The sequence below is a fragment of the Arvicanthis niloticus genome, chromosome 11 (genome assembly GCF_011762505.2).
Source record: "Arvicanthis niloticus isolate mArvNil1 chromosome 11, mArvNil1.pat.X, whole genome shotgun sequence".
Classification (NCBI taxonomy): domain Eukaryota; kingdom Metazoa; phylum Chordata; class Mammalia; order Rodentia; family Muridae; genus Arvicanthis; species Arvicanthis niloticus.
In genome coordinates, this window is record NC_047668.1 from 919771 (window position 1) to 932672 (window position 12902).

Sequence of the window (12902 nt, forward strand, 5' to 3'; positions counted from 1 at the left end):
TAACCTATATAAATGTAAGTGACTTGAGGCCTCTAATACAATCTGCTATTTTACTAATTTGTAAGTCTGGAACAAAAGTTTCTTATGGCATAAGAACCAACTGCCATCTGCCTTGTCTTCAAACCTATTAACTGTCTTTAATTTCGTGTTAAATGAAATTTTAAAAGTTTTCCAGATTAGTAATATTTAAACAGAAAATACTTTTAAAAGCTGTATTAAATTTTTTAATCAGACAGGATAAAGCTTTTGCCATTTGGGTACTCTCGTTCAAAGTGATCAAATTATGTTATGCTGATAGTGCAGTAGCAGCCGTTGTAAAGTAGCCAAAAGCCACGTTGTTTATCTTCTGGTCTGTGGCCTTTTACTGTGCTTTGTATCAGAGTTCTTAACAAGATTAATAAATCACCTCAGTCTTAATTTGTAAAAGATTTGCAGTATTGTTTTTCATCACAAAGAACAGGGAGAAGCTGGGTATAGTGGTGAACACCTGTAATCGCAGCACTGGGAGGTTAGAACTGAAACATCTGGAGTTGAAGGCAAGACTCAACTACATGATGTTTGAACCTACTTGGGATACAGAAGAGCATCCTGAAAACAAAAAGCAACAAAGCTGAAAAAAGTCTAGAAGAATGAATATATATCATCTGTATGTGTGTGTGTGGGGGGGGGGGGGGGTGTGCATACCAGAGATCCAGTGTGAAAGTCGGGTCAATCTGCAGGTCCTTGGTCTCGCTGGCCATCTTTTGGCCCCGTGGGATGTAAATGTTAGAGGATTAACTTTTCTTTACCATTAAAAGCAAGTAACACGTTCCCAGCCACCACTTTTAAGCACAGTAGGAAAACTTCTTGAATGTAACCATTTTTAGATACGACCTGGGTAACTGCCTAGATCTATATAGCCAACAGCTCAGTGTAAGCCATTCTCCAGCTATGTAAAAGCACTGTTGTTTGCTTTGCTTCTTAAAGAGCCAATCAAACTAAGCAGCCAGCTGGGCCACTCCCAGATAGGTTCTGCGGGTTCCTGCCGCCTGCCGCCTTCCGGGCTTTGAGAGACACGCATGCGCTTTGGACAGTCGTTGTGCCTCTGGGAGGTGTGGGGCCTACGTGGGCGTGACGTCACCACGTGCCGCAGCCTGTGGCGGGCCGGTGTAGAGATGGCGGCCGCCGTGGAGCCGGGGGTGGAGGACCCGCTGTGGAGCTTCGTGCGGGTTCTGGAGAAGCGAGATGGGACAGTGCTTCGACTGCAGCAGTACGGCTCCGGAGGCGTGGGTTGCGTTGTGTGGGACGCCGCTATCGTCCTTTCCAAATACCTGGAGACGCCGGGGTTTTCTGGCGATGGGGCCCACGCGCTGAGTCGGCGCTCGGTGCTGGAGCTGGGCTCCGGCACGGGGGCCGTGGGGCTCATGGCTGCGACCCTCGGGTAAGAGCTGGCGGGAAGGCGCTGGTCACCCAGCATCAGGTCACCGGCGTGCAGCCATGCGCCTGTACCTCAATCGAGGTTGTTTTTTAGGGCAGATGTTATAGTCACTGATCTTGAGGAGCTGCAAGACTTGCTGAAAATGAATATTAATATGAACAAGCATCTTGTGACTGGTTCTGTTCAAGCCAAGGTACTGAAATGGTTTGTATGGCCTTTCAGCTTGTTTTAAGATAACCGCTTGCATGTGCTTTAAATTGCGTTTTGCACAACGCATGCTTAATATGAGGGAAACTTTCTGCTGCTCGTTTTAAAAATGAACACTAAATCGTCGGAGCATCAGTTAAAGACATATGTTTGACATTTTTAAGGGGTGAAGACATAGAAGACTTGACGTCACCAGACTACATATTGATGGCAGACTGTATATACTATGAGGCGGTGAGTACGGAGCTGGCTAGTAGTGAAGCCCACAGCTCTCCGAGGTTTAACACTTCCAGCTGTGAGATATTTGTTCTGTAGATGATGAGGCAGTAAAGAGAAGATAAATTTTCTAGGGCAACACATTCATACAGTTCAGGATAAGCATATAGGCCTGTGAGTGGTGGTTGAGAAAACTTTGATGCATTCTACTGGAGCCTTTTTGTAAAATTTTAAAAGGATTTTCCGATTTGGATATATTGTGGAAAACTAAGATACCTTCTGTTTGTTTGTTTTTGTTCATTTGCTTTCCTTTTTTTTTTTTTTTCTTACCTTTCCCGTTGACTGCTGACCATGATATTGAAAATTAATTGAAATGCAAGTCGGCTCACTCCTAGAATCCTAACACTCATGCTTGCCATGAATGCTAGGCCAGCATGGACCACACAGTGAGACTCTCCAAAATTAATTAACTAGTTAATTTTCAGTGACAAGATTTTATTAAAGTTGTGGAATGGATTTCTTTACATTTCAGTTTATGCAGTGTTGGACAGTACTTGATTTTAAATTAATGCCTTGAGCCAACTGGTGTTCAAATGAGGGTCAGCAGTTAAGAGCACACACTGTTCTTCCAGAAGATTCTAGTTCAATTCCCAGCACCCACATCAGGCAGCTCACAGTCCCCCTGTAACTCCAGCTCCAGGGAGATCCAATTCTTCTGGCCCCTGCAGGCACTAGCACGTACTTACACACAGACAAACACATACATATAATTAAAATAACAAAAATAAAATTTAAACCATTAGGGTCAGGCTTACTTTTGTAGAATAAATTGTTGATTGTTTAAATACCACATTAGCTTAGTTGAAATGAAATTAGACTTGTAAGACTTGAGTCTAGCTAGATGTGATGGCACAACTTGTCTAATTCTAGCCCTTAGGGAGGCTGAAATAGGATCGCTGCAAGTTCAGTGCCAGCCTGAGCTACATAACTAGATGCTTGTTTTCCTGAGGAAACAAGTATAGGATTCTTCTTCATTTTTTTTTTTTTAATAGAAATCAGTATAATTATTGGTTAGTCAGTAGTTGTCTACCAGTCTAGTTTGAGAACCTTGCTTTGTTGTGTTGATTTGACTCAAAGGCAGGAGCTCTTCGCCTCCTGACCCCCTTTCTGTAATGGGAAATTCTTAAAGTAATAAACTGAAAATTATACTTTTTTTTTTAAATAGTCCTTGGAACCATTGCTGAAAACATTAAAAGATCTCAGTGGATCTGAAACTTGTATTATATGTTGTTATGAACAACGTACAATGGGGAAAAATCCAGAAATTGAGAAGAAGTATTTTGAGGTGAGTATCGTGTTAGGTCTGTCTTTGTAGGGTACTCGGGGGAGCTGGACGTGGTCGCTGTGGTATTCTACGGTATTTTAGGCAGTTCGATTTGGGGGAAACATTCTCAGGGAGACGTCCTTCACAGTCCTCCTCACAGAGCCCACGTTCTCTGACCTTGCCAGTCCGAGTTTGCTGGCTTTTCTCACAGTCCATACTGCTCTACTGCGTGGTTCGAGGGGCTGGTGATGACAAGCTTGTCTTCTGAGACAGTTTTCAATGCTGTTATACACAGGACACTGGGGGAGCGTCTCAGTGGTGTATTTTAACGCTTACATGATAGAAATGTAGAGGGGGTGAATTTTACTTGTGTCTTTTCCTGTATATTTTTATTTTACGTAAGTAGCAATTTTCAGGGTTTTGTTGTTTGTTTTTAAAGTTGGAAGGGAGTGCCTGTCTTGCCTGTTTTTTATATGTTCTTAATTCTCCCCCCACGGGGGACCCACACCCTTTTATGGGCACAAATGCAACCTACTAAAAACTGGCTCATTTTGAAGCTGTAGTCCTGAAATTCTATTTGCTGAAAGGGTTATTTTGGCCTACTGACAAAAACAACTATGTGACTCCCTCAGATAATATATGCTTATGCTATAATATAATATATAAATATGCTTAATTACTACATTATTAATATATTCCATGTTTTCTATGAAAATGTTACTCAACTTTTGAAATTATAATTTAAAAAATTTAAGTAATTCATATTTACTTAAAACATGTACCGTGCACATATATCAGGTTCTCAGCTCATGCGTTTTCATCCAAATAACTGCTCCAACATAAAGATACAGAACATTTCTGTTGGGAGCCGACTTTTAGCAGAAAGCGGCTAGATTATCTTTGCAGCCATCTTGAGCCATATACCCTGATAAGAGATTTGGTTTTCAATAGCCTACAACAGCTGAAGCACACTCTGATATCCCACATATTTTGTGTTGCTATTTACTGCCCCCAGCTGCAAGGTGCACGTGGTAGCCACGCCTGCAAGGCATGCTGTTCATGTGCTGTCCACGTGCTATCCAGGCCATATATGCCTGTAAGGCGCACAGTGCACATGCTATCCAAGCTATAGACGCCTGTAAGGCTTACGTCATATCAACACCTGCAAGACACGTGGCAAAAGTGTATAAATACCTCAGAATTCCCTTCAATAAAAGAGACTTGGTATGAGACTTGAGACTTGATCAGAACCTCTGTCTTGTCTCCATTCTTTGCATCTCCTGCCCCGAGAGCCCCACTCTCTCTCTCTCTTGACCAGAGTACTTAGCCCCAAAGCGTTGAGGCAGAGTAAGATTCTCAACACATTTCCAAACTTGAGAAGGCTTCTACATTGCCCTTAGCAGTTGGTCTGAATTTAGCATAAATGTTCTTTAAATTTATAGCTCCTGAAGCTAGACTTTGACTTTGAAGAAATCCCGTTGGACAAACATGATGAAGAATACCGAAGTGAAGACATTCATATTGTATACATCAGAAAGAAAAAACCAGTACGTGCATTCACCGTTCTTCATATCTGATTTCGTAGGCTGGTTCTTGCCTGTGCACTAAGCTGTGGTAAGGTTTGTCCCCTCCACGTGTGTGAAAGGGCTGTTCTGACTGACACGTAGTATCTCCATCGCTCACTGTCTTGCCTTGGGTTCTTGGTCACAATCCCAGAACTCAAGAAGTGGAAGGCTATGCAGTTGGAGGCCAGGCTGGGCTACAGTGGGACACTGTATCAAAAATTATATAAGGCTGGCTTTGTTTCTGCCATTCTGGGAAAGGAACCTTTGGCTTTACGCGTGATAGGCAAGCTGTCTGCCACAAAGCTAAGTTCCCAAGGCCTCTTTAAAGTCCTTTTCAGTTATAAATCAAATGGCTGAGTAACTGGGAATGTCTGTGAGCAGTTACTTTATAACAATGAGATACAGAAAAGTTTATCTTGGTTCCTTCAAGTCCTGGATTTGGATGGCCTTACTGTAGGGTCTGTGAGCAAACTGTAAGTAATGGCAAGAGTGTGCAACAGAGAGGACCTGGTCACAAAAAGAAGGGGGAACAGGGTCCAAAGATGTATATACAATATATATACAAATATACATACATATGCATGCATATATATAATCAATGTTCCCAATGATCCTCACAGTGCCTCGTGGAGGGGCATTTTTCCCCTCCATGAAGAGTACCTCAAGTGATTGTTGTAGCTTTCTCTTCTAACTTTTTTAAAGGCCAATTGTAACTTCTGAACTGTGGTCATTCTCATTTTCCTTTTTAAGAGGAAAATGGGCAGTCTGACGCATAGAAGAAAAGCACCCCAATTTAAGAGGAAAATGGGCAGTCTGACGCATAGAAGAAAAGCACCCCAATTTAAGAGGAAAATGGGCAGTCTGACGCATAGAAGAAAAGCACCCCAATTTAAGAGGAAAATGGGCAGTCTGACGCATAGAAGAAAAGCACCCCAATTTAAGAGGAAAATGGGCAGTCTGACGCATAGAGGAAAATGGGCAGTCTGACGCATAGAGGAAAAGCACCCCAATTGAATACAATCTGATGTGTGCTCCCATCTGGTCATCTTCCCACCATAACGTTTTTAGTGGCTCGTCTTTATCGCACTTGCAGTGCCTGTGGAAGGGGGAGTCTTGTATGCTCGATTGTAGATGTTAGGGCCGTAAGGCAAAGGCATCGGTTTCACTAATGACACTAAAATCTAGTGTGTTCCACTTTCTGATGATTTTGCTGTGATCAAATTGAATGAACAGTGAACACCTGGCTCATGAGGCTTTCTAATAATAAGGATTCTAGCCATCAACACAGTTTGATGGGCCAGGAATGGGGGGTTAAAACTCAGTCTAAGGAAAAAAGGGTAAGAGGGCTTTAAATCAGATTGTTGTGGAATGTGCTAAAATGGCAAAGAAAATATATTTTGTGCCTTAGAGGTTGTGGTGTTCGCCGAAGCTGCTGCACACTTTTCAAAGTAGAATTTTTTTGAGGCATAAATGTCTTTTATGTTTCTGAATTTAAAGAGTTGTTTTGTTTTTGCATAGACCTATTTTCTTTTTAAATTGATATAATTCTCATTCCATAAAATTTACCCTTTCAAAGCATGTGTCTGGGGTTTTAGTCTACTGGACTGTATTTTAAGTGTTTTCATTACCAGGTAGGAAATGCTGCCAGCTTTCAGTCCCCGCTGTTCATTCTGCACACACTTTACAAGTCTAGTCTCGTTCTGTATTCTTCTGCATCTCACTCCCTTCATTCAGCAAAGTGTTTTCTGGTTCCTCCATGCTGCATACCTCACCTTATACTCCTTTCTGTGTCTGGGTCTCATCCCTGAGCAATCCACACATTTGTTCATCAGCTGGTAACATTTCTCATTTGCTTCTTGTCTATAAGTAATCCTGCCGTGTGTGTGCAGAGACTTCATGGGTATGATGAAGTCACCAGAGTTCTCCAAAGCTACATTTTGTCTTTACCTTCCCACCATGAGTGTGTAAGGGCTCCACGCTGCTATATGCTCACTGACACTTGTTACTGTCTGTCCTTTTCATGGTAGCTGTTGTAGCAGATGAGGTACAGGATTTCATTGCAGTTTTTTTTCTTAATTAATGATATTCAAAATCTTCTTGTGTCACTAGAGAAATATTTGCCCATTTTTAAATTGTGCTATCTTAGACATTCTATGAGTCCTTTACCAATTGCTACCAGATGTGTAATTTACAAATTTCTCCTATTCTGTGGGTGTCTTAAATTTTATGATACTGTAGTTTTTGCAACATGGAGGCTTTTAAATTTGATAATATTCAGACATCTGCTTTCTTCTTGATTGCTTTTAGATGTCAGTTAAGAACTGTCTGTACACATTGTACATAGTTCTCCTGAAGTGTATTTAGCCACTACTTGGTGTTATAAAATTAATGTTTAAACTCCCCCCTTTTCCTTATAGAAACCGCCATCATGAAACCCTTTTCCATCTTAGCCACGCCCCCAACATCCTGGGTAAGGTAAAGATGTGAACAGAGCATGTGCATATCGCATGGAAGATTGCGTTACAGATTTCTCCAGCATGTCCTTAGAGATCTGGTACATGGATGACAACTACCGTGGACTGCCCACAATGTGAAATGCCTGCCTGCCCGTGGGCTTGAAGTCTAACTTAGGTTTATTTAGCTCAGCATCAAGTTCTGCTTAAAAGAAACATTGACAATCACTCAAATAAAAATTAATTTTGAGGGTAGCCTTAAGTCTGAAGCAGCGTTTCATTTTCAGGAAACTTAGAAATAAGTTGATTCAATTTCTGATGGCATCTATTACTGTATAGTAATGTTCTGAGAGCTGGTGTCATGATGGTGTCTGCCTTTAATACTAGCACTGGGGAGACAGAGGCTCTCTTGAGTTCCAGACCAGCCTGGTCTACAGAGCAAGCTGGTTTCATGAATAATAAGACTGTCTCGAAGGAAGGAGGGAGAGAGGAAGGGAGGGAGGAAAGAAAGAAGAAAAAAACCTAAAACTATAGATAAAGTTGATCCAATCCGGCTTCCAGTGATAGCATCTCTTATATTCTATTGTTTAAGGTGGAAGCCGTGAATTCTGTCTTTAAGGTAAAGTTCAAAGGCAGTCTCACTTACAGAGCTGTGCAGTCGATTCTCTGGTTTCCCTTGTGTTATGTTTAATACTTACATGTTCTTTGAAAAGAAACTGAAAATATGTTTTGCACCTTTGCTGGCCAGAGTTGTGTTTTCCTCCATCACAGGTAGGTGAGTGAACTAGAGTTGAGGGTGCTGTAGCTGGTCACCAAGAAGATAAGTCAGGAGCCGGGAGCAAGTGCTGTCTCAGACGGAGGTGTGAGGAGAAGCCAGTTGCAGGCTTCTGTGCTTGTGTGGCTCCGGGAGTTGTTCTTATGTATTCGATCCAAGAAAATCTGATTTTAAACTACTGATGTTGACATCATATTTAAATGAAGTTCTGTGTGCATTTATCAAATGCTTTTTACTGTGTTGTCTCCAACTTTTGTTCCAATAATCATCTGCTCACATAGACTAGTGTGTCGATGTCTTGAACACCACCAGTTCCAAAAAGTAGTAACCAGATGGAATTCTGGAATTCACAGTCGTTGGTGCTAGATGGCACATTTTATGTGCTGAAATAAACATCGTTTTTGAAACCTGTGGCTCTGCTTCCAAGACGTCTCTGAAGAGATGATCACTCATAGCGAGCAGCTGCTTTCCAGAAAGCAACGGCAGCTCCGGTTAGAGACTTGGAAACAAGAATGAGTTCAGAACGATGCTTTCTTCAGTCTTTTAAAGCTTGCTTGCTGTTACGTTTTCAAAATACTGTGTCCATGCATGGCACCTCTTGAAGCAGCTTACCCCAGGCAGGCAGAGGCTGACTGTGCACTGCTTGCAGGCAGCAGCATAGACGTCATAGCTTGCTCTGTATCATGGAACTGGAGTGAGCACTGACCTTAGACCACTCGGATTCTCACCCTTCCCACACGCTCCCCAACTCTACTCTTCATGTGTAGTCCAGCCAACTTAACCCACACAGCAGCTCAGGACTGGCTTCCTGGGAACCACACCCTGCTTGCCCCCCCCCCCCCCACTAGCTAGACCCACTCCTTAACCTGTCCTTCCACAATCACTGCCTCTGGGGACCTGACCTCGGGGAGTGACAGACTGGTGCTACATAATTTGTAACAGAATGAAGTGGGATCTTAAAACTCCCATTTCTGGAGTGAGGCCAACACTGAGCTCTACTGCAGGACTTAGCTAAAGGGCACCCTTCAGAGAACACCTTCGTGCCCACTGCATCCCACACAGAAGCCTGGGAGGACCTCTATTGGAAGAGTTCAGTGTTGGGCACATTTAGGTCTTTTGGTGAACAAGGCCCTGTAGTTGGGACCCACAGGAAGAAGGGCCTAGGGAGTAACTCGTCTGTTGAAGGTCAAGGGGAGACCAATATCTCTGCTTAGGCTTGTGTTGTTCAGGGAGAAACTTGGCTGGTTTAGAACAGAGCTTGGGGCAGAACAGCTGCTGTGAGCACTGAAGCAGAGGGTAGAGGATCTGGCAGCCTGGGAATTGATCTGTGAGTTGTGGGCAGGAAGACTTAGCAGCGATGTGTATATCCATGGAGAGCTACACAGCACACACTGGAAGATAGAGGCAGGATCGTGGGTTCAAGGCCGTTCTGGACACACAGGAACATATCTCAAATAGTAGATGCAACAGATGAATGAGGCCACTAGCTGGGCATCAACCAGTGTACTAGCTGTCTGGCTTCAAGTAATTGCTAGTGTCTCAGGAAAATGTTAGAGATGAATTGGGATCCTCTTGAACAAGCAGGGTTTGTTGCTGTGGGCCTGTGGGCAGTGGCGCTATCACCACTTACCAGAATGTAGGTGGAAGTCACCTGGGAAGAGATTGCAGCCCTGCACTGTCTTGTTTTTGTTGCCGGTGTAAGTTTGGGTTTTTTGTTGGTTTTGGTGTTTGGAGACAGTTTCTCTGTGTAGCCCTAGCTGTCCTAGAACCGGGAACTTCCTAGCTCTGTAGGAAGTCTTTTTTGTTTGTTTGTTTGTTTGTTTTTGTTTTTGTTTTTTTTGTTTTAATTTTAGCTTTTTTTTTCAAGACAGGGTTTCTCTGTGTAGCCCTGGCTGTCCTAGAACTCACTCTGTAGACCAGGCTAGCCTCAGACTCAGAAATCAGGCCTGCCTCTGCCTCCCAAGTGCTAGGATTAAAGGCGTGCACCCCCACTGCCCAGCATAGGAAGTGTTTCTTAAACCAGCTGCACAGTGAGGTCACCTGGAGAATTGGAAGCAAGCAGAAGCCAAAAGCTATGTGCTACGCTCAAGCTTCAGTCTAGCCGGATTAAACAGGCGTGGTATTGTTACTGGAGGACTCCAAATAGCTTTAATGTTTCCTAAATTGAGAACCATTGCCGTAAGGAAACCCGAGTCTACTTCCCAAGGGGGAGGCTAGAGAAGGGGAGAGAGCAAACGAAGTTGCTCAGGCCTGTCCTGCAGGGTGGGGCTGGACCTGAAAACCTGTGGAACACCTCAAGAAACCAAAGTCACTGCTAGCTCTGGTTAGAGTGGCCTGTCCTGCAGGGTGGGGCTGAATCTGAAAACCTGTGGAACACCTCAAGAAACCAAAGTCACTGCTAGCGGCCCGAAATGTAGGCTTGGGAAGGTCAAAGAGGCACACTGCAGGGAGCATCACCAATGACCTGAGTCTCCTCCATGTTCTGCCTCTGGTTGGCTAACTTTGTTTCTTCTCCCATTTCTGTCTGTGGATCATAGTTGGTAACACTGGGTTGGTTTTAATTACCTACTATTTAAATGCAGGACAAATTGGTGGTGGGTCTTCTACTTCTTTTCACCCCTTCCTCAGGCTTTCTGGTTAAATGTGATGAGTAAGGGTTTCTCACCCCACCCCCTCCCCCAGTGGAGGGTGGACATAAAAGTAGGAATGTAGTTCCAAAGGTCTCCTGTAGGTGGCATTGCACATCTTTGTCTTTAAATAGTGTCTATGGAAAAAGGGGGAGGGTTTTTAATTGCAGTCACTCTGAGATTTTTAAATTTTAACTAAATTTGGTTTTCAGAACTAGTCTACCCATTAGGAAGTTCCTTGCTGAAGAAAACATGGCAGAAGCTAAATGAGATTGTTTTCCCAGGAAGTTGTCTTTGGTGTAGCTTTCTTGCAGTTTCTTTCTGTTCAAGCTTTGTCGCTCACGAAGCTGCATCCACTGTGATTCATGAATCGCTTTTCTGCCATAGATCCTGTATACAAGGAAGAGAGGCCTGTAAAAGTCTAAATTAGTTCTAATTAGTGCAGTTCTAAAAATAAGGTTCAAGGTGAGCTTCATTTTTATATCCGATGTGCTTAGAAGTACTTAAAACCTCTAAATCAGTTTTAACTAGTTCTCCAAATGGGCACTCCTTCTTCAGTAAAGGAGATTTCACATCAGAAGACTAAAGCTGTCTGTCAGCGGCTCTCTCACAACCATGTAATATGATTCTGAATGGGAATATGGTAAAGGCTCAGGCAGGTAAAGGCAGGTGAACTCGTTAAAACCTTAAGATCCATGTGGTATAGAACGCAGACCACCCAGCCACTGAGGTCCTGTCACTTTTAATTATAAGATGCAGTTTACAAATAGCATATACAATATGCTAGGTCAAGTCCTTTGTATGATAATGTTTTCTCCCTGTGCATTTGGAATAAAGTGTGTCAGAACAAACCTGATTTGATTCCACGGCTTGTCATTTACTGTCTGTGTGATCTTGTTGCTTAAACTCCGTGCCTTGTTGTCCTCACATAAGTAGAGGATTATTTTATTATGGGCCTCGGAGGCTCCCATGGGAGTTTAAGTTGGTTGCTATATGCATTGCACCCAGGTGCTTGGCAGATACTAAGTGCTCAGTAAACGTCTTTACAGCAAGTGGAATAATAGGTGGGGACTTGGGAAACCTGCATAATGCCAGTTGCTTTTATCTGTTGCATTATGAAATCCAGGTCCCTTTGAGAGTATAGAATTCATGCCAACATCCGTCCCTTATCATGGAGGAATGGCAGCTGAGGCAGGCAGAGTTTGAGAACACTGGTCTACTGTGTTGTTAAATGAATCAGCCATTTTAGATGGGGAAAGTCATTGCTATTCACTTATGAAGACAGCATGTGTAGTGTATGTACATTTTTATGATTTTTTTTTCAGTACTGGGCTTTAAATGCCTAGTCTTATATGCACTGGGCAAGTGCCTTGCCACTGAGCTGTGTCCCCTGTGTGTTTGTATGTGTGCATGTGTGCACACAAATAAACTAGGCCTTGTGCATGTTAGGCAATTACTGCACAATTAAGTCACATCTTGGTCTCTGGCCTTTTGAAATACAGTTTCACTGTGCAGCCCAGGCTGGCCTCAAACTCACAGGAAACCATCCTGCCTCTGCCTTCTGAGTGCTGGAATTAAAGGCACGGCCCACCCACTATGCCTTTTTGAAGGATTTTAAATCAATTGATGTAAATACTAAATAGCTCATGGTTTTTTAAATCTTTATTGATGTTACTTTAATGTATGATCAGTTCATGTTTTTAATATTCGTAAGGTTGAAAACATTGACGTTTCTTCTTTGAAAAACAAGACTAAGCATTTTGAGGTCGTGCTGGACTATAAATGAAGATTCCACAGACTTTTCAGGCTCTGCTGAGGCACCAGTTGCAGTCTGTAACATTCTTCACGGCCGCTCTGTAGTAAGTTTTAGAGAATTACCTTGAGTTTGGCTTTGTAATCAACTGGTAATCAGGCTTTTGCAGGACATGTTTCAGATTGTGTGCTAGCTCATTCCTGCCTTGGTGGTCATTTCCAGACTTGTATGTATTGTACCAGCGACCCCGTGTAGCAACCTTTAGCCTTCCACATTGTTTTTCAGAAGAATTCCTTCCAAAAACCTTACACATGTGCAAAATAGCTGGTTATTGTGTTGCTCTGACTGGATAAGAAGCTTTAACCAAATTGTCTTAGTGAGGGTATTCATTGCAGTGATGAAACACCATGCCCATATGCAACTTTGTTTCCATATCATAGTCCATCATCGAAGGCAGTGGGGGCAGGAACTTAAGTGGGGCAAGAACCTGCCTCAGGACTGATACAGAGGCAGTGGAGGGGTGCTGCTTACTGGCTTGCTCCTGGTGACTTGCTCAGCCAGATTT

At 43.0% G+C, this 12902-nt stretch overlaps 1 protein-coding gene across 2 annotated transcripts; it reads left to right on the top strand.

Moving 5' to 3' along the window:
- The first annotated feature begins 1110 nt into the window (after positions 1-1110).
- Positions 1111-11435, top strand: Vcpkmt (valosin containing protein lysine methyltransferase). 2 transcript variants are annotated; one of them, XM_034513820.2, is made up of 6 exons: positions 1111-1420; positions 1511-1621; positions 1789-1858; positions 3066-3185; positions 4607-4778; positions 7147-11435. In XM_034513820.2, exons 1-5 carry the CDS (start codon positions 1155-1157, stop codon positions 4739-4741), a joined length of 702 nt encoding a protein of 233 aa, XP_034369711.1. In that variant the 5' UTR covers positions 1111-1154; the 3' UTR covers positions 4742-4778; positions 7147-11435. The 2 variants fall into 2 exon arrangements, with proteins under 2 accessions (XP_034369711.1, XP_034369710.2); XM_034513819.2 differs by having other exon boundaries at positions 1112-1420; positions 4607-4711.
- Positions 11436-12902: the final 1467 nt, after the last annotated feature.

What these genes read in the sequence shown, in the direction of transcription:
- Vcpkmt (XM_034513820.2), top strand. Translation starts at nt 1,155, where the DNA reads ATGGCGGCCGCCGTGGAGCCGGGGGTGGAGGACCCGCTGTGGAGCTTC. An exon ending in CAAGCCAAGGTACTGAAATG is followed by an intron (nt 1,622 to 1,788) that starts GTTTGTATGGCC and finishes GACATTTTTAAG; the next exon opens with GGGTGAAGACATAGAAGACT. An exon ending in ACTGTATATACTATGAGGCG is followed by an intron (nt 1,859 to 3,065) that starts GTGAGTACGGAG and finishes TTTTTTAAATAG; the next exon opens with TCCTTGGAACCATTGCTGAA.